We start from the raw sequence: 22,397 nt of genomic DNA on the forward strand, positions 1-22,397 counted from the left end.
ACTGGTACATAAACATAATTGTAAGAATCTGAGGGGAAAAGTTTTGTTCGAACACGATGTTCGTCGGGAGTGTCCTGTTTAAAATCAAAAACCAAATAACTATGAGGATCTCGTGTTGCGTCCTGATAGGCCTCCTGTACAAATTTTGTGTTACCAGGATATAATTGGCGTGCTAGATAATTAATTTGAGCCTGGCCTCTGGGGTTTTTAAAACATGTTATATAATGACAATTTAACGAAATATCCCGCATTCCTTTTTGTTGATGAAAAATATTCTGTGTGATAAATATTACACTTATATTTCTATGATGGCTACCCTTAGTAAATATATCTACAATCCGACGGTCACACTCACGCATTAAATCAACTATAATGACAAGATGTGGACCTTCGTGTGCTTGAAATTCATTATTTTGAGGTAAACCTTCTTTAAACGTACAGTTTGAAAGAGTATCATACAACGGTTGCCATTCACCATAACACCATACAATATTTTTAAATAACTTGCTATAATGGTCAAGAAATGTTTTAACAAAATATGATTTACCACACCCAGTGGGGCCAGCTATAATACAAGTAAATGGATGTTGAAACTCCATATTCTAATACACCACAAATAATTATGAATATAATAGCATATTGTTATTATTATTACGATTCAAAATGTGAATACTTTCAGACATGTTTATATCTTTACATAATTGAATGCACGGCAAATGAAGCTGGAGTTTTCGCCATGTACAGACACAGAAATTTACCTGACCATTACTATCGTCATCTGACAATGATAATTTATAATTTGTAACAACGTTAAAATATACCTCCCTCATCATCTTATGCTAGACCAACACATCGATTTAAAATTTGATTATCCATTTTTTTTTACTCTGTCTCTCTCTCTACTTAATTAACCTATTCGTTTTCTTTTATACCCGTAGGGAAGTGTATCAAAATTTTCTATTCGTTTCCTTTTACTAGCAGTAACCTGATAGATTTTATGCGCCTCCGGCTTAGTAATCAATTTATAATCTTTAGTACGTACAATTTGTCGACCGAGAGGAACGCTAATAGAAGGTGAATTATTTAAAATCATATCTTTCATTTCTTCAAAGTTAACATATTTTAATGTTTTATTATTCAGTGTGATTCCCTTGATTTTACATATTGTCTTTGTTTTACCATTAAGAGTGTTAACAACGGAATAGCCGTAACATTTGGGACCACCAGCACAAAATTCTTCGATATATGCATCCGGACCATATTCTGCCAACTCATTCTTCCATTCCCCTAAATGCACTCCTATTTTTAACTGTGGCTCACCAGGCGATTGAGTGTAAATAATACTATCGGTATCATAATATAACACGCTCGCCAAGTAAATCCAAATAACGAAATAACTCGAGGCGAGCGTGTGTTGTGGTGTATGCCGCGATTATCACGTTAATGTTTTTAGCAGGAGCAATAACGCTCTCATTAACACTCCAGTTGAGCACACGGAATTTGTCGCCAATTGGAATACACGAATTAACCTCAATATTCGGATTTGTTAATTTATCGAAATACTCCTCGGGAGTTTTAATGATAGCGATTTGCTCCATATTTTCTCTTTGTGCGAACTTACCCCACAGGCTGTTTACTCCTAGCTTTGAAATTCGTTTCTTAGGTTTGTTGCGCATAATCTTTTCCCGGTCTAATCGGATACCCTCTTTCTCATAATATTCCTGTATGAACTGGTCTTTTTGTTGCTCGGTGACGCATCCTGCAGGCCAATCGTTACACTCAGTCTTGATCTTCATAAACAGGTTAATGTATTCCGTGAAAAGACCGCCCTCTTTCTTTTCAGCGTCATACATTAGAACCTCATAGCTCCATACCTCGTGTTTTTCTAGCACTCTATATCCTTTCTCGACAGCTACCCGCACTTCGTTTACAACCCACACTCCAGTCAAAGCTCTTTCCCCTTCCGAATGCGTGCATTCTTCTTCTTCATTCAGAGTGTCCGCGCACGTTCGGCATAAGGGGAATAATAATTTTCCACCACTCCGATAGGGCAGCACCGGGTGGTAGAGATTGGCCGGGGGTAATACCGTGCACTTTATTATTTCCTCAAACCCCGAAATATCGGGACTCTCGTCATCACCCACATAAACTTTCGGATGACCCACATGATATTTTTTCACCTTACAACAGTAAGGATAGAGGGAGATTATATCGGTATACATGATTCGTCTTTCTGTAGAGCAGCGTTTCCCAACCTTTTTCAACTTGCGGCACACTATGAGTGTAACTTGAATTCTCGCGGCACACTCATAGATTTTATTATATTTAAATATAAAATACCATGGTATCTTTTTCTATGATTACTGATCTCCTCACAGAGAAGAAAGCTCGATCACTGGTTTTGCGCCATGGTAAATGCTTATTTTACGCTTACATTATGCTTATTTTTCATTCTAATTTAAAAATATAAAACAATTCAATGAAATTTCTGGGCTTAGGTTTTTAAAATTACGCTTTCTTTTTCGAAAACTGCATTCAAACTTTAACAAGGAAGATCACTAAATAACGAACGAACAAACAAATATCTTTTACTTTTAAAACACAAGTGTAGGTAATTCGTATGCATTTTTTTTCGAAAGGATTGAATATTTTAAAATTTGAAGTTACGAAATAATCTGCAACAATAAAGAAGCAATAATGGTCATAACATTATAACAATGATAAATACCTTTTTCAATATTAAAAATGTACAGAAAAGTAACGCGGTATGAAACTTAATATTGTAGATCCATATTAGAGGTTCATAGTAATGTGAAATACAAATATAAATTTTTCCCTATGTCCTGCAATTTAATTGCTATAGAATTAATAATTTTGTTTCGATTTACTCGCGGTACACCAACGGCCCATTCACGGCACACCAGTGTGCCGCGGCACACCGGTTGGGAAACTCTGCTGTAGAGTTTCACGTTGTCGACTCTACCGCCATACAGGGCATCCCGCGGGTGAATTGGGGATTTCTTAGCCATGATGTGGTTTTTTACAAATATACTCACCGGTGGGTGTTCTTTTAAAAACACCATCGCCACCGGCATTCCCACATTTCATGAACTATATACTCCAGCTCTTTTAGACGATTAATTTTGTTTACACTACTCTCATAACGCATATTAAAAGTAGTGTACGCGTCATTATATATGGGGTTGTCACGGCCTGTGGGGTAAACTCCCGGCATCCGTGGAATAGACACCCTTGGTACTCCCAAACATGTTCTGCACCGTTATAGTGCGCATATCCATCCACTTTACACCCACCTCTCACCACAACCTCTCGTCCGTTACCAGAATGCTGGACTCGTGTTTTTAATCTGTCGGCCTCGTACACGAGCCACTGAACGGCGCCGACAGATTGGTTATCACGCCACCTGTACCCACTATGTGGGATAATACCAATGGTGTCTTTTCGCAGGAAATTTTTTCGATACATTAAGTTGCATGCGCTGGCAATGCTTATACTCTCGAGGAACGGGTTGACGCCGGATATAGCCTCAAACTCGTTCATAAATTTTACGCAAGCATTGCGCAGCACGTTCACATCGTTCACACAGTATTTTATAAGCTGTTCTTTTAAAATGAAACCCGTCTCTCCAAGTGTTTCCTTTTCCTCATTATACCAACGCAAAAACTTCTCTTTCTGTTTCTTTTTCAAACCCCCCACATCGTAATACTCGATACCCGGTAAAGCACCCCTATACTCCTGATTAGCTTTTGTGTTGAATAAATGAGGGAAATGACCCTTCGAGACGGGCAAATCGAACGCGTCGCCTAATTTTGACAAAGGCATTGGCAAGAAATTTAGACTATCAATAAATTTTAAATATAAATACTCCATCGATAAAACTTTGCACCCCCGCATAATTATTCGCGGGGTCCACTCTTTATGAATCATCATTGCGCGTAAAATAAAATTGGCGTCGTAGCCCTTTGCGTTATGAGCTACAACGACTATTTTATTTATTTCAGAACGCCTTTGCGCTAAATAGTCTAAAAATTCGCCAATGCATTTGTCTCCGTAAAATACATGTGTTCTATCGCCGCATACACCACACCGTTCAGTCTCACTGTTTTTACAACAGTAGCAAACCTGTTGGCTGACTAACAGGTTGGGCTCATGCTCAAAAATACCACCGGCTACTTCTTTATCTTGGCGGCACTCAATATCGTAAAACACTAATAGCCATTTCTGTGGGGTACGCGTTCGGCATGGTTGTATATAACATAAATGCCCTGACGGCATCATATTATTACACCCTGTGCAGAATACCTCCCCACAGACATGTGGATTCCGCCCTTTTTTCACCACGTAGGCTTTACGACATTGAGGGCACACTTTCAGAATAGCGCATAATAAAGCCTTATGGTTTTTGAGGCACTGAGCCCCATAAAAGCATCTATTGCATTCCCGGCAGTATACTACACTTTTCGTAATTGTGCATGGTGGTTTGTTTCGGCATTTATTGCATAAAGCTTTACACTTCCCCACGTGCCTGTCTTTAGTCTGAAATTTTTTGTGGCATTCTTCGCAGAAGTATCCGCTTGAAAAGGCTGCTGTCAGGCTAGTGATCACGTTATAATGATTGTTAATATATAACAAGTTAATCTGTTTGCCATGACCGTGACCCTCAAAAAATATTTTTTCCCCCGATAACCCATCATACACTGTGATTTTATAGTCCACTAAATATGCCTGAAATTTTTTTAATTCCGGTATCCCCCGCCATTCTCTAGGCTAACACCAGCCTTTTCACTTAGTTCGGATACCTTTTGAAACATATTTTTTGGGCATTGATGGTAATATCTATCTCTTTCTTTTTTATCGTTTTTATGTTCAATAAGCCCTATAGCCACCACCAGAGCTTGACCCAAACAATAGTATTCAGGGTTTTTAATGACTATAATACCTCTGTTATGTTTTGTGTACTCGTTTATGTCAGAAAAATTCTGTTTCACCCGTCCCATACCAATAGGTAATTCGACGTGGTGAAACTAGAGAATAAAGCGATCTTGATATAAGAATGAAGTATTGGATTGAATTACTTTTTCTAACGCACCCCACACATTTTCAGCAGTCATATTATTAGCAGTTCGAAAAGACAAATAGAATGGTTTATCTGGGTGATTTTGGTTTATAAAAGTCAACCCTACACGATGATGAGGGAGCACACCTCTCATTACATACCGTACCAGATCATTAATACCGTTTTCTACCCATTCAAGGGGGTATTCTCCCTCTGGGGGAGGAGTTAATTCAATTGTCAGTAAATTCCCATTATCTTCAAACTGTCTATAATATTGCTGAGATTCGGATATTATATTAAATCGCTCCATTTTTTTGCTGTTTATCTAACTTTTAGAATATTGTAAAATCGTTAATTGCTGTCTTCCAACTATAGAACACCAATTAGTGTTTTTTTCTAATAACCTATTATTCTTAACGTTCAACAATTATTCACTGTAAAGCAATGCTTATAGAATTTTTTCTCGGAAAAATCAGCTGTTTGCATGAAAAAGTAATTGGGACTGTTCCAACTATAGAACACCAATTAGTGTTTTTTCTAATAACGTATTATTCTTAACGATCAACAATTATTCACTGTAACGCTATATTTTTTTTGCAAAATTCTTCTCGGAAAAATCAGGTATTTGCAAGAAAAAAGTAATTGGGGCTGTTCCAACTATAGAACACCAATTAGTGTTTTTCCCAATAACGTATTCTTTCTAAACCTGTAAATAGAAAAAAAACGGAATTTTACTTTGCAAAATCTGCACCGAAAATTTTGACAAAGTTCAAAAAGTGCTTATTTTTAAAAAATCCATATTCGGCTTATTTTTGGCCACACTGAAACCGGGTTTTCACGATCGTATTCAACACAACGTATTCTTCAAAAAATAATTGGTCCTGGGTGAGGTTATGAGGAACACTTAAAAATCCGCACCGAAAATTTTGACAATAGGACACAGAAATCTGTTGCTGGCTCCGTTTACGAGTTATTAAGGTTTAAATATTTGACCTTTGACCTCGATGGTCATTATTTTGGATCTTGTAGCACCTGATGACCAATTACTATATTTGGAAACACCATCTCAATATGTGGCTCCGTTTTCGTGTTATTAGGTTTTAAGTATGTTGACCTTTGACATCGATGGTCATTATTTTGGAATTTGTGGTACCTGATGACCTATTACTCAATGTGGAAACAGCACCTGAGTATGTGGCTCCGTTTTCGAGATATTAGGTTTTAATTATTTTGACCTTTGACCTCGATGGCAACTAATTTTGGAACTTGTAGTAGTTGATGACCAGTTACCAGATTTGGAAACAGCACCTCAATATGTGGCTCAGTTTTCGTGTTATTAGGTTTTAAGTAGGTTGACCTTTGACCTCGATGGTCAATGTTCTGGATCTTGTAGTACCTGATGACCAATTACCAGACTTGGAAACACCATCTCAATATGTGTCTCAGTTGTCGAGTTATTAGGTTTTAAGTATGTTGACCTTTGACCTCGATGGCAACTAATTTTGGAACTTGTAGTAGTTGATGACCAGTTACTAGATTTGGAAACACCATCTCAATATGTGGATCCGTTTTCTAGTTATTAGGTTTTAAGTATAGTGACCTTTGACCTCGATGGTCAATGTTTTGGATCTTGTAGTACCTGATGACCAATTACCAGATTTGGAAACAACATCTCAGTATGTGGCTCCGTTTTCGAGTTATTAGGTTTTAAGTATGTTGAACTTTGACCTCGATGGTCATTATTTTGGAACATGTAGTACCTGATGACCAATTACAAGATTTGGAAACACCATCTCAATATATGGCTCCGTTTTCGAGTGATTAGGTTTTAAGTATGTTGACCTTTGACCTCGATGGTCAATGTTTTGGATCTTGTAGTACCTGATGACCAATTACTATATTTGGAAACACCATCTCATTATGTGCCTCCGTTTTCGTGTTATTAGGTTTTAAGTATTTTGACCTTTGACATCGATGGTCATTATTTTGGAACTTGTGGTACCTGATGACCCGTTACTAATGTGGAAACATGACCTCAATATGTGGACCCGTTTTTGAGTTATTAGGTTTTAAGTGTCATACAAACGACGTCCAGGTAAAAGTAGGTGTGGTATTGGTAATCAGCATGGTCGAAAACCCCCATATGCCGAGTTTCATCCAAATCGGTTAAAATTATCATAGAAAGGACGTATCCCACATGAACCATAAGACCCTGGTAAAAATAAGTATGATATTCGTAATCAGCATGTTCGAAAACCCTCATATACCGAGTTTCATCCAAATCGGTTAAAATTATCATAGAAAGGACGTATCCCACATGAACCATAAGACCCTGATGATGTGGAAACAGCACCTGAGTATGTGGCTCCGTTTTCGAGATATTAGGTTTTAAGTATGTTGACCTTTGACCTCGATGGCAACTAATTTTGGAACTTGTAGTAGTTGATGACCAGTTACTAGATTTGGAAACAGCACCTCAATATGTGGCTCAGTTTTCGTGTTATTAGGTTTAAAGTAGGTTGACCTTTGACCTCGATGGTCAATGGTTTGGATCTTGTAGTACCTGATGACCAATTACCAGAATTGGAAACACCATCTCAATATGTGGCCCCGTTTTCGTGTTATTAGGTTTTAAGTATGTTGACCTTTGAACTCGATGATCATTATTTTGGAACTTGTAGTAGTTGGTGCCCGATTACTAAATGTGGAAACACAACCTCAATATGTGGGTCCGTTTTCGAGTGATTAGGTTTTAAGTATAGTGACCTTTGACATCGATGGTCATTATTTTGGAACTTGTAGTTGATGGTGACCCGTTACTAAATGTGGAAAAATGACCTCAATATGTGGACCCGTTTTTGAGTTATTAGGTTTTAAGTGTCATACAAACGACGTCCAGGTAAAAGTAGGTGTGGTATTGGTAATCAGCATGGTCGAAAACCCCCATATGCCGAGTTTCATCCAAATCGGTTAAAATTATCATAGAAAGGACGTATCGCACATGAACCATAAGACCCTGGTAAAAATAAGTATGATATTCGTAATCAGCATGTTCGAAAACCTTCATATACCGAGTTTCATCCAAATCGGTTAAAACTGTCATAGAAAGGGGTATCCCACATAAACTATAAGACCCAGGTAGAAATAAGTGTGGTATTCTTTACCGGCATGGTCGAATCGGAAATATAAATGTTTCTGCGCATGCGTGTTATTTCTACTAAATTGGATTTGGCATACGCAACCAAGTGTGGGTGTATACTATGTTATTTAGGAGATGAAAAATAGGTCATAGTCTTTTATGGCCTGCTTGTTGCACGTAGTCTGCTCTATTGAACCGGAACCAGCACTGCAACTGGAACAGGCTGTAGTCTAGTGTAATTTTTCTGCGCATGCGTGCAATGTGTAATTAATTGGAAATTTAATTTTACTGCGCATAAGCAATCAAGTGTGTGTGTGTGTGTGTGTGTGGTTGTTATTTTTTTATTCTCTGCTCTATTATGTTGCTATAAAGTGCTCGTAAAAGAGAACGGGGGTGTTATGTCTTATTTTATGTTTCTGCGCATAGCCGTAATCTGCTCCTGAACTGGAACAGTCTGCGGTCTGCTCGTAAAAGAGAACGGGTGTGTTATGTCTTATTTTATGTTTCTGCGCATATGCGCAGTAGGTCAAAAATTGGTCTCAAAATGGAGGGCGAATACACTCTTATTATTCTCTACTATGTTTAAAAAGAGTGCTCATAAAAGGGAACGAGTGCACCCCTGCTATGTTATATGTGCTATGTTATGTGTTCGTAGTCTCTGTGTAATTTCTGCTATGTTTAAAAGAGTGATCACAAAAGGGGACGAATACATCCCATGCTTTACTATATGTTCTATGTTAAATAGGTGGATGGAGAATGTGTTATTGATCTGCTATGAGTTCGTAAAGTGCTCATAAAAGGGAACGCGGGGTCCACCGCCAACCGACCAATCAGCGTCAAGGGGGCGAGGTCCGACGCCAGCCAATCGGCGGGGGTCCCGCGCCAGCCAATCGGCGTGAACGGGGCGGGGTCCGCCGCCAGCCAGTCAGCGCAGTAGATAGGAGGTCGTAAAAGAGCGTGACCAATCAGCGTCAAGGGGCGTGGCCGGGGGTGTGGCCTGCACCGACCAATCAGCGTGAAGGGGCGTGGCCAGCCAATCAGCGTCAAGGGGCGTGGCGGGGTCACGTGACCTGCGCCAGCCAATCAGCGTCAAGGGTTTGCGCATGCGCAGTAGGAAAAAAAACTGCGCCAAGTGTCCCCACCCTACTTACAGTCCACTCGGTGGAAACACATAGTAGACAAAATAATCTGGTATTTCATATTAGGAACGTATTCCATATATGGCGCACTCACCCTATGATTAAGTGAAAGAAATATATGAGTAAACTAAATATGTTGTTTATTGCACAGTGACTGTTTGTTGTCTCATTTCCAGACATTATTGCTTAAACATCAGTATATTCCTTCTCCAAATCAGAATTGTTTGTTAAACGATTGTAACAGACTAATTAATTCCGTAATAACACAAGTCCAGTGATTTCATTATATTATTATAGATAAGTTGCGTGTAATATTCGTTATTATAATACTTAGTGACATTTGTCATTCACTGAAGTGTAAGCATAAAAAAAAATCGTATTTCCAAGTTCAAATTTCCAAGACATATTCATTTTTATTGATTTTCTCAATACCTCTTCAGCTAGACGCGTGGTTATGGAATTCACTCTTTCAATTTAATTAAGACACGGGGGCGCGGTGGCTCAGTGGTAGAGCGTTCACCTCCGGTGTTTGCGGTCCCTGGTTCGATCCAAGCTCGCGCCGTGTGGACTTTGTGGTGGACAAACCTCGTGCTCGGGGGTTCTCTCGGGGTTCTCCCGTTTCCTCACACTTTCTTCATTAGACCATTTCACTCATCTCTCATCATCACCGTCTCCTTTAGCCTAACCGGCATAATCGTGGGACGCAAAACTTAAAGATTTTATTTAATTAAGACATATAACGTTAATCTTCTATGAGTGATGGACGACACTGGAAATAATGAAATAAATATTTAATTTTCTCATGGTAAATTTTAGGAAGTTAAACTATCATCTTACATCAGAATAGTATTTTCCTTTCGTATGTGATTCAGTTACCAAACCACCTATTCAGTACCTATTGGACCACTCTATTTGATGAATTATCGTGGTACAACGTTTTAATCATCTATATTTCTAGTGTTTCTCGCAGTAAGTTAGTAGTTACGAGACTTCTGGAAATATCATACATTCTTTATATTTTGGTCTGTCGTATTTAATCTATGAAGCTGCCATATTTGTATATGATATACACATAGTTACGTATATACGTATTCCAAATGCTGTGTTCTTACATTCAGGAATAATTACATTAAATTGAGTCCAGTGGCTCAAGGAAAGAAAGAGTAACTTTACAATTCACTTACGAGGTGGTTTTTTAGAGAGTTTTCTTAGGAACTATACAGAATATACTTGACTCTAAGACGCCCTCGAATCTAACAAAGGAAAAACAGACTTCGCTAAATGAACTTCAGAGCCATCTTTCGCAAGATAGTGGAACACATTTAATGTGTTAATATTACAAACTGGGAGAGCGCAATAGCCAGAAATAGTGGAGAAAAAGTGTCTTAAATTTTCCCACTCGCCCCATATATAATAAAGGGAGGCTACACGTAAAGTTATCAAGTGGGGTGGCAGAGTGAGAAGCATCTACGATTCACATACAAGAGGACCCTTATTCGACTCCCCTCTAGTTAACTTTTTGTTTTACCCAATAAAGTAGACATTTGCAACTAAAGTAAAATATTATTCACAATATGTTGTTCATTCCTCAAAATATAGTTCAAATTGTTTTGAAATCTCGCTTTTCCGTGTCCCCTTCATTAGTATTGATCGACTGAATGTATGCTATTCCTGAAATGAATGAATAGTAACATTTTTACAGAGTCTGCTATGAATTGATAGAATTGGTATCACGAAGGATGCCAGAGACTACCACGTTGTATAGTGGTCAGAGTGCTCTCCGTCGGTGCACGGTATGAAATCTGCTGTGGGGTATATTTGAATGCAATGATGCCGAACCCACTTTATCGATAACTGTAGCTGCCATCCTCAGAAGCTCCGTCATTCAGGGGAAGCAGAAGGGGCAATTGCCCCACCAAGAGTTTGAGGAATACGTAAACTTTAATCGATTGTCTACTAATATAGTAGTACAAAATGTGAAAGTCCTATGTTGGTAATGCTCTTGTTCCCCTCAAGCGAAATCATAAATGACGCCCCTGGTTATAGCATACATCCAGTATTACTAAATGAGATTTCCCCCTCATAACCCTTGTAGTTCCCACACTGTCCAAAGATATAGACACGAAGTGTCAAGAACATGTTTTACAAAACGACCTTGTTTTACAAAACGACCTATAGCTAGTGATATCAATATATTTACGGAATATATTACATTTTGTTGCTAGTTAACGTGGAACATTGACAGTTTTTGCAACTGATTTGAACATTTCCATTGTTTTATACCTTGGTACTTGTAGTTACAAATGGCGAAAACAATGACTCGAGCCTAAATCGAGCCCGGGACCTTTGCACGTGAGTCATAGATGATCCTCACTGTTTCATGCGGCTGCTTGATAATTTTACGCATAATATGTGACGAGTTGGAAACTTTAAGATGCTTTACTCTCCGTTCTTTTAGCTATTGCGCTCTCCCAGTTTGTATTATTAACATTTCAAATGTGCACTAATATCTCGTGAAATATGACCCCGATGTTCATTTACCAAAGTCTGCTTCTCCCTTGTAAGAGGCACAATCATTTTTAAACTTCAAAAATTGTGCCAATTTCTTGTATTCAACTGTAAGACTAACCCTAGATATTGAATGAAGCAACTCAGAATTTGGCAGTACAAATTAAATCATACGGGTTTATTTGTTCAAACTAAACATATAAACGTCGAGATTAGAAAGAGAACAAATATACTATCTTGACGTCACAGGCAGTGACCACACAGCCGTGATATGTGCTTTCCGAGAAATGAGCGGCGCACACTTTACTCAATCCCATTACCGAAACGGTTTTGTATGCGATTCCAACATGCACCCTCCTTGATTTTATACTTGTAATTTTGGCAGAAAATGTGCGCCTTAGATTCGAGTACATACGGTAGCTAAGATCTGTGATCATCAGTTGGATTCCGATTGATCACATTACCATAAAAACACATTAGGATGAACATATTTAGCACTGTAACAATATTAAAAAATGTTTGATTTTTTTTTAAGAATATAGTTGCCTAAGTTCATTAGTAACCATATGTAGATGAAATATTTTAAACATAATTTAAATTATTAAGTAATTTTAATAGCTCAAAATTTAGAGTTGAAAATTTTAGTGTAACGGGAACTGGACCAGAAGGAGAAGAAAAAACAAACTACACAACATAATATGTATATTCACGAATGGAAGACTAGCTATTCCAAACGTTAACCATTTTAGACCATTGTACAGATCCCAAAGCTGAAATATAAAATTACAGTTTTGATTATATATATTTTTCTATTTTCAGCGTGCCCAAGGACATATTGAAAGTAAGATAGAAATCAACTCGAGCCCTGACCTTCAAGATGACAGGCATAAACTTACAATACTGCAAGTATTTACGTATTACAAAACATATGAAGGAAGCAAAATAAATGCAACAATTCATATTACAAAACCAATAAGCAGTATAGACCTCCGACTAACATTTAATCAATTTGCTATGGGCGCAGACAGCAGAACTGAAATACAGCTAAGATATTCACCAGGTTATGTATCACTTTTCAATTTATATTCAGTATGTATTCAGTATATAGTATTTTCCATATATATCTGTATAAATGAATATATGTACATGGAATATACTGTAAATACGATCTTTCAGAATTTTTGAAATAAAAGACACTGTTATATATATATATATATATATATATATATATATATATATATATATATATATATATATATATATATATATATATATGGCCCTGTCCATTTCAATTCAGGCAGATTTTAGAAAATCTGTCAGGGTGATGTCACAGATATCCATTATACTGTAATATAATGTTCTACATACAAAATGATGAGACCCATGTTTTTTTGTTTCGGAGAAAAAAATTGTTGAGCCGACTTAGGCTGCTTCAAAGTTCGAGGGCCATTTTGTCATAAGTTTTGGCGCCAAAAATATAAATGCCTGTTTCTCAGGAACTATGAAAGATATGTTAGTCGGATTTTTTGTATTTGAAAGGTAATCAAAAGGCCTTGCAAATGCATGTACAACAAACCTCATATGCAGCGTTTGGGATGTGCTATTAATGAAAATACAAAAAAATAGCCCCTTTTTGGAGTCCCAAAATCTCGAAAAGGCTACCCTCAAAAATTATGTAATTTGCAGGACAGTTACAGCAATACCTCACGTTGAACATCTATAAATTACAGAGGGTGTATATTCCTGGTTTCAATTTTACAAATGATCTGCGTAAGCAAATTTACAAGCTGAAAACGTGATCCTCACATTTAATGTGCAAGATAGACAATGTGAAGTAGCAGTATCGGTATTTCATATGTGTGTTCTGTGCATGAAAACTTCTACACTGGCTGTTTCAGTATCACGGATAGCATGCAGTCTTCCAGACTGTCCAAGAGGATGTGGTAGAGGAAGAACTTGCAGAATATTTCGCAAAGATATGACGCACTGATGTTCATGTTGCTGAATTTTACGAGGGTCACTACGAAAGTTTTGAGATACGCATTGTTGTGGCACAGTATTTGAATTCCAACAATTGCGTTCGGTAGTGGTATCCAGAGCGAAGAAACGAAGCAAGTTTCAACTCGCCTCGCTTTTTTATCGGCGTGGCCGTATCGCCTTCACTTGTTTGTTGATGTGAGCTGTAATCGGCTGTCTAGAATGGAGCTGGAAAGGGAACATTTTCGGGCAATGATCCTTTACGATTTCAAAAGTGGTTTGAACGAAACACAAAGCCTTGACTGTTTAGAGGGGGCATTTGGGGAACTTGCTCCTTCCCGTGCTACAATTTTTCGGTGGTTTGGTGAATTCAGAAGAGGCCGGACATCGCTTAAAGATGAAGAGAGAGCTGGACGTCCGGCAACAGCTGTGTCAGATGAAAAAATTGCCGCTGTGGAACAAATGATTCGAGAAAATCCTCGAACAACTTTCAAAGACACTGAATCTACAGTGAACATTGGATCGCCAGCAGTAACATAAATTCTTCACGATTATCTTCGGCTCAGGAAGGTTTCATCTCGTTGGGTGCCTCACACTTTGACTGAACAGCAGAAGCGTATGCGTGTGAAATAGTGTGAAGAAATGCTTGCAAGATTTGATGGAGGCAATTTTCAACGCATCTCTGACATTGTTACTGGTGATGAGACTTGGATCTATCAATTTGACCCTGAAAACAAACGCCAGTCTACAGTTTGGATCTTTCCAGACGAAAATCCACCCACGAAAGTGAAGCAACCGCGAAGTGTGGGGAAGAAGATGGTCGCAGCTTTCTTCTCCAAATCTGGCATGTTGCAACTGTTCCACTTGAAGAACAAACGACTGTTACTGCTCAGTGGTACACCACTGTTTGCCTAACAAAAGTGTTCCAGAAGCTTCGGGAACGGCGTCCAAGAACTGGATTGCGTGGAATCCTGCTTCATCATGACAACGCGTCCCCACACACGGCCAACATCACAATTCAGTTTTTAGATCTACGGAAGTCAAACTTATGGCTCATCCGCCGTATAACCCTGACCTTGTCCCGTGTGATATTTTTCTGTTCTCCAGGATTAAAGATCGCGTGCGTGGGGAGAAATTTTGCAGCCCTGAAGAAGCTGTTGTGGCTTACGAGAATGAACTTTCAACACTTGAAGAAAAAGACTGGCAACACTGCTTCCAAAAGTAGTTTTCAGGATGCAAAAGTGTGTACAGTATAATGGTGAATACTTTGAGAAATGTAAGTGTTAAATTGATTTTAAGTATGTAAGTTAGTTCACATCCCCTAACTTTCGTAGTGATCCTCGTATCAGGAAATTTATAGCCCTTTGCGGGTCCATGTGGAAGCATAAAATTTACATGCACTTCCTGTGTCTCGAAGTAAATTGCATTTGCTTTTGCAACCCACCAGCAGTCGTCATAAATAACAGCTAGAAACGTTCCCACGTTCATGTCGCGAAGTCGACAGTGCCGCACAACACGAGTGCTGCTGCCAATAGTAACTTTCACCTGTTGTTTCTCATGATGGGCAGTTCTTGCAAAGGAAACCACATCAGTTCCCTCTGCATGCCATACATGACTTTTTTTAATCATTTTCACTGGCGGAACATGTTCCCACTCTATGTGTTTTTTGTCACGGAATGTTTGAATCTCTGCAAATGGAATGTAGAGCAGTGTAATACCTGATGTATATGTCTGAACAACAGTCTGAAATTCTGCTGCAGTCTGAATGGACTTCATATGCCCAGTTTATAAATTGTGTCGTATACCAAGATGCTTAACTGTACCGCCAACACCGTCACATGCTGATTTTTCATCCCCAGTGGCTGTGAAAATCCATTTCCTGATTGGAATGTTCAATGTTCCAAGTTCATGGAGTTGGTAACGATTTTTAAAGTGACTTGCAGCTCCATCTGATATAACCGTTAGTGCTGCAATTGCACCTCCATTCTCAGTAATGCAACTAATGATTTTCTTAATAGCCAGAAGAGCATGCGCAGAGTCATGGGTGCTGTCATCGCTGACAATAGCAAAACTTGTTGTACAGTCTCCCTTATATGCTACTGCAGTGAATATAGACACATGGTCGGTTTTCCAGTGGTAGCTTTGAATGTCATTTTGTAGGAGAACTGCTCAGTTTTCAGCGAAATCTACATGAAGCACTACGTGTTGACTGTCTCTCTTTGCTCTGTTTTTTCCTTCTGTCACTGCTTTTCTTTGAATGTCTTTCACATGCAAGTGTGGAATAGCTTTGACTGTCCATTTAGCAATGTCGCGAATGAACAGACCTACTGGAACTGTCTTTTTGATTAGGTCCCCATTCTCCCAGATTGCAAACGATATATCTTCACTGTCCTCTTCATCAGGTAATCCCAAAGACTCTAACGTGATTCCAGCACTCTTGGGACATTCGCCACATTCACCAAGAAACCACAATTATTTTTCCACCAACTAGCATGTTACATAAGCATCTATGATTGTTTTTTCGTTATGGGTTCTTATAATCTATATAATGCTGTTCTTTACATTTTGTTTGGTTTGAATTTACACTTCGGGTATTGTTTATGCATTAACAATCTGCTGCAATCACGTGCTGACAAATTGTGATTCTGTTTACGTTTCAGCTTGTAAAGGTGCTTACGCAGATCATTTGTAAAATTGAAACCAGGAATATACACCCTCTGTAATTTATAGATGTTCAACGTGAGGTATTGCTGTAACTGTCCTGCAAATTACATAATTTTTGAGGGTAGCCTTTTCGAGATTTTGGGGCTCCAAAAAGGGGCTATTTTTTGTATTTTCATTAATAGCACATCCCAAACGCTGCATATGAGGTTTGTTGTACATGCATTTGCAAGGCCTTTCGATTACCTTTCAAATACAAGAAACCCGACTAAAATATCTTTCATAGTTACTGAGAAGCAGGCATTTATATTTTTTTGGCGCCAAAACTTTTGACAAAATGGCCCTCGAACTTTGAAGCAGCCTAAGTCGGCTCAACATTTTTTTTCTCTGAAACAAAAAAAATATGGGTCTCATCATTTTGTATCTAGAACATTATATTTCAGTATGATGGATATTTGTGACATCATCTTGACACCCCCTGCCTGTCTGCATTTGGAATCAACCATATATATATATATATATATATATATATATATATATATATATATATATATATATATATATATATATATATATATACATAATCAAGGCTCTCTCAATAAGAATATGACAATTCTTAACATGACATTAAACTTATTGAGAATAGGAAGTTTAAGATAAACAGATAAATAATGAATAAAGAACTAAGCCACGCTTTGTATCAAGAACGCTTACTGGAGTACATATGAACCTTTATCAGTACGTGTCTCTTTACTCGAATGAACGCTATTCAGTTATGTATTAGTTTGGGAAAAATTGCAGGAAAGTCTGTGATATGCAATCTTACTGTTTTCATTGCCGTGAACCAGTTGAATGTTGTGAGGAACATGTAAACACTATAAAATACGAAATAGAAACTAACGGCAAAAGTACATTTTCCACCGGTTATTTTGAGAGAATAGAGTCATACTTTAAACAAAAAGAGTCACCCAGTGACCGAGTGATGCAGTGCGTTAACCTCTTGAAAGATAGTCAAAAATTGTGAATATATTACAGGGAAACTTACTCATCATTCGAAAATAACAACTTCTTTTAGGGATAAAATACTAAGCAAACCGAATAGTCGTTAACCATTTCGAAAGAACGAAGAGAGCTATTAATGAGCCATTTCTAATCAGCATCAAATAGAACAGTAGCCCAGGAATTCAGATGGATGGTCTTTGAGATAGAATTATGGTAGAAAGCCATTCCTTCAAGCAGGAAATATTAAAAGAAGATACTCCTGGACCAAAAATAAAATAAAGCTGGGAACTATGAACAATGGAAGAAAGCATTCTTGATTGACGAATCTAAATTCCAACTTTTTAGCAACCAACGCTAAAGGTTTGTACATTGCCGTCCCGAAGAGCGTTTAATCCTAACTGTGGAATACCGTCACCAAAGCACAGAGAACGTAGCATCCCTGTTTGGGGATGCTTCACAGACTACCAAGTTGATAATATAGTTCGAATTAATGGAATAATGGACAAACATGTTTCATAACATGTAAGTGAGACATGTAATTCTATCAGGAATGCGGATTTGGGGTAGTAACTTTGTACTACAACAGGATTACCATCCTAAACATTCTTCCAAGCTATGCAGTATTTATTTGCAATACAAATAAGATTGCATCACCAACAAAGAGAATAGTCGCCACAGTTACTGGATTTGTTACCCATTGAGCTCTTGTAAGATGAACTTCACAGAGCAGTTCGTAAATAGAAGTCAATGAAGACTGAAAGTCTCTGTAAGGTTTTTCAAAGCTACTGGAGTCGCATAGTTTTACAAAATTTGGCTGAAATTTTCAACCAAATATCTGGAATATATAAAGCATTTATCAAGGCTAAGGATCAGCATTTCACTGAATGCAAATATACTTCAGAAATTTGACTCAGTAGAAATATAACCATATCCTTTAATTTCTTTATGTGAGCAATCATGTTTATTTTACAGGTTTTGTATTGATACATGTCTTTAAAGAAAATAATCTGAAAAATCCGTAGTTGGCCCAGATATTCGTAGAAGTCATGTGCAACCAAATATTGGGATAATCAAGCAGCTGGAATGTAATACTGACGTTGAATAGCTCTTTAGCTTACGGTATCCCTCACTCGAAGCAGATCTAGGCGTAGTTGGGTTTTGTATATTGATAGAAAATGGCTGACAATCGGTCTTTGCTCATCATATGTTCCATCAGTGTTAGAATGTATATTTTGTTATGGGATTCTTGCAGCAGAGAATGAAGAACTTTGGGTTAGTCTGGAGGTGTTGTTCCACGTTATCCTGCAGGAATGTAGAATCCAGTACAGTATCCAGATAATACCCTAGGTCAAGATTGATGGTATCACAAATACGATCCAACCAGTCATAATATTCACCAAGACGTTTACCTTACTACTTTCTAAGTAACATGTAGATTTTAGATACAGAGTGTAACTAATGTTTAATTATTCATATCATTTTCATGTCTCCGGAAACATGCACTGCAGTCACTATGTCCAAGACAGAAATTACCTTCATCGCTGAGAAACACTGCCTTCCATGCGCCCTACAATCTTTGTTTCTCGTTGCGACACTGAAGACATACTCCGCAATAAAGTTAAATCAATCGGGCAAGATGAATGCCAAAAAGAAAAGCTTCTTTCAACATTCCTATTTATTATTGTTAGAGCTCTTGCGTGGAGGTTCGAGGTGCCTTCAATAGTACTTTCGGTTGACGGTCGGCAAATCTTTTCTGCTTTACGAGTATAGGGTGAGACTGTTGTGAGATTCACTTGTGTCACTTTCTCAGGACCTACGGTTAGAAATTTTGTGTGAACGATGATCTCGATTATCCTAGTCACTCTATACAGTGAAGAGCAATCTAACTTAGTTCTACAAATTCTGAATTCTACAAATTCTAATTATTCTAGTATTTTTGCATTTCTAATAGAGACTACCATATACACAGACTGTACACAAAACTACACATGTTTTTTTTTTTTTTTTTTTTTTTACAGCCTCAACTTATTTTTATATAATGTTTATGCAGAGAGTACAATTAGTCTTCCTTGCATAGTGGTTGGTCTTCTGTGACCAAAAAGTAAGGTTATTGTTGTTTCTATAGTTGTCCATTTTGTGACGGATATTAAGTTCGAATCATGCTCATAAGGGATGTACTTTAGCGTGTTTCTGTAGTCAATTAGATGGGCCAAGTCTACACTTTTATCCTACTTTGAACATACTGCAGAAGAACTACAATATAATATCTATTATTTCTAATAAACAGTTCAAAAATCTTGTTGAACACTATGAAGGGTCTATGATATTATAGGTTCACACAATTTGATATTTCATTCCATTGGATTTTCTATTTTCTGTTTAGATTTTTTCCTTTACACAGCTACACGCCAGAAATCGAGATGCAAATCATAAAAGAACCACGGTATCAATGTAAGAAACCCCATCTTCCACTCCACGAACTAGTCGCTAACGGAACGAACGGTCCGTTAAGATAGTACTATATATATATATATATATATATATATATATATATATATATATATATATATATATATATATATATATATATATATATATATATATATATATATTATGTGATCAAAAGTATCCGGACACCTGGCTGAAAATGACTTACAAGTTCGTGGTGCCCTCCATTGGTACAGCTGGAATTTAATATGATCTTGGCCCACCTTTTGCCTTAATGACAGCTTCCACTCTTGCAAGCGCAGTCATACTTTCAATCAGGTGCTGGAAGCTTTCTTGGGGAATGGTATTCTCACGGAGTGCTGAACTGAGCAGAGGTATCGATGTAGGTCGGTGAAGCCTGGCACGAAGTCGGGGTTTCAAAACATCTCAATGGTGTTCTATAGGATTGAAGTCAGTACTCTGTGCAGGCCAGTCCATTACACGTATGTAATGGTCGTGTAACCACTCCGCCACAGGCCTTGTATTATGAACAGGTGTTCGATCGTGTTGAAAGATGCAATCGCCATCCCCGAATTGCTCTTCAACAGTGGGAAGCAAGAAGGTGCTTAAAACATGAATGTAGGCCTGCGCTCTGAGAGTACCACACAAAACAACAAGGGATTCAAGCCTCCTCCATGAAAAACACGACCGCACCATAACACCACCACCTCCGATTTTTTTGTGTTGGCATTACACACGCTGACAGATGACGTTCACCGGGCATTCGCCATACCTACACCCTGCCGTCGGATCGCCACATTGTGTACCGTGATTCGCCACTAACCATAACGTTTTTCCACTGTTCGATCGTCCACTGTTTACGCTCCTTACACCAAGCGAGGCGCCGTTTGGCATTTACCTGCGTGATGTGTGGCTTATGACCAGCCGCTCGATCATGAAATCCAAGTTTTCTCACCTCACTCCTAACTGTCATAGTACTTGGAGTGGATCCAGATGCAGTTTGGAATTCCTGTGTTATGGTCTGGATAGATGTCTGCCTATACACTTTACGACCCTCTTCAAATTTCGGCGGCCTCTGTCAGTCAACAGACGAGATCGGTCTGTACGCTTTTGTGCTGTACGTGTCCCTTCACGTTTCCACTTAACTATCACATCAGACACAGTGGACCTAGAGATGTTTAGGAGTGTCGAAATCTCGCGTACAGACTTCTGACACAAGTGACACCCAATCACCTGACCACGTTCGAAGTCCGTGAGTTCCGTGGAACGCCACATTCTCCTTTCTCACGATGTCTAATGACTAAGGTCGTTGATAATGAGTACCTCGTAGTAGGTGGCAGCACAATGCACCTAATATGAAAAATGTATGTTTCTAGGGGTGTCCGGATACTTCTGATCACATAGTGTATATACAGGTTGAGTAAAAATAAATGTTACAAGCCAATATCTCGCGAACTATACATCAAACAAGAAAAATATTAAGAGTCAATATACAACACAGAGGGACCTAAAATGAGTTAAACACAAGGTTACGCCGCTCTCCATTTTGGGGGAGGGGTGTACGTGAAAGTTTCAATTGGGAACATAGGTCGACTGGTACCTCGTTGGAAAGAGTTTGAAAAATTGAACAATTTTTGTAGGAAACATTTTTTCACGATGGCCCCCCAAAATTGACCAGTATCTGATAAATTTTCCAGTACTTATAAATCAGAAACGGCTGAGTAGAAAAAGATGAAACAAATGTGAAAAAGGAAAACGTCATTGGCAACGTGGATTGGTGTTGTCGCGATGTAACCAGGACTCCATCATTGAGCCCCGGAACCAACTTGAAAACTTGAAATGGGAATATTTGGTCGAGTGATACCTTTTTCGATAGATCATGGAGAACCAAACAGCTTAGAAAAAAAATTTGATTTGATTTCGGGCAAGCCTGTTTCAATATGGCCGCTGAAAATAGTTCCCCATTCAGATACGAAGCGCAATGTTCAAACTGAGTATTAAGAAGCTAATATAAGCGAACTATGCATCAAATAAGAAATATGTTAAGAGCCAATATACAATAGAGACAGACTAAAGGTGGATGAAACACGAGGTCCTGATTTTGTTCTAAGCTGTTTGGTATTTCAGGATCTATCAAAGAAGGTAAGAGTCGCCCTATGCTGCCATTTGAAAATTCCACGTGCACCCCTCCCTCCAAAATGGGGGCGGGGGAACCTCGTGTTGAACCCATATTTTAGGCCGTCTGTACTGTATACACGACTCCAAAAGTGCATTACCACTTGCAATTCTACTTTTCCTGCAATAGCAGGCAAACCAAAAAGATCGGCGGTTGGGTTGGTTGCGAATTCGAAAGACGTTGGACTAAACCTCAATGTTGTAATAAATATATAAGTGTGGCAAACTGCAAATAAGAGAATAAAACAAATTGTTAAAAATGAAAATGTTA

General features: G+C 38.3%; 1 protein-coding gene across 2 annotated transcripts in view; it reads left to right on the top strand.

Annotated features, from left to right (window-relative positions):
• The window catches only part of Apoltp (Apolipoprotein lipid transfer particle), a 6,186,292-nt gene that overhangs the window by 2,267,491 nt on the left and 3,896,404 nt on the right, over positions 1-22,397 (top strand). For both annotated transcript variants that reach the window (XM_081762641.1, XM_081762640.1), the window contains exon 24: positions 12,683-12,923. In XM_081762641.1, the coding sequence (XP_081618767.1) occupies positions 12,683-12,923 (241 nt within the window). The remainder of the gene's footprint in view (positions 1-12,682; positions 12,924-22,397) is intronic.

This window comes from Thermobia domestica, chromosome 6 (genome assembly GCF_964235325.1).
Source record: "Thermobia domestica chromosome 6, izTheDome1.hap1.1, whole genome shotgun sequence".
NCBI classification, from domain to species: Eukaryota; Metazoa; Arthropoda; class Insecta; order Zygentoma; family Lepismatidae; genus Thermobia; species Thermobia domestica.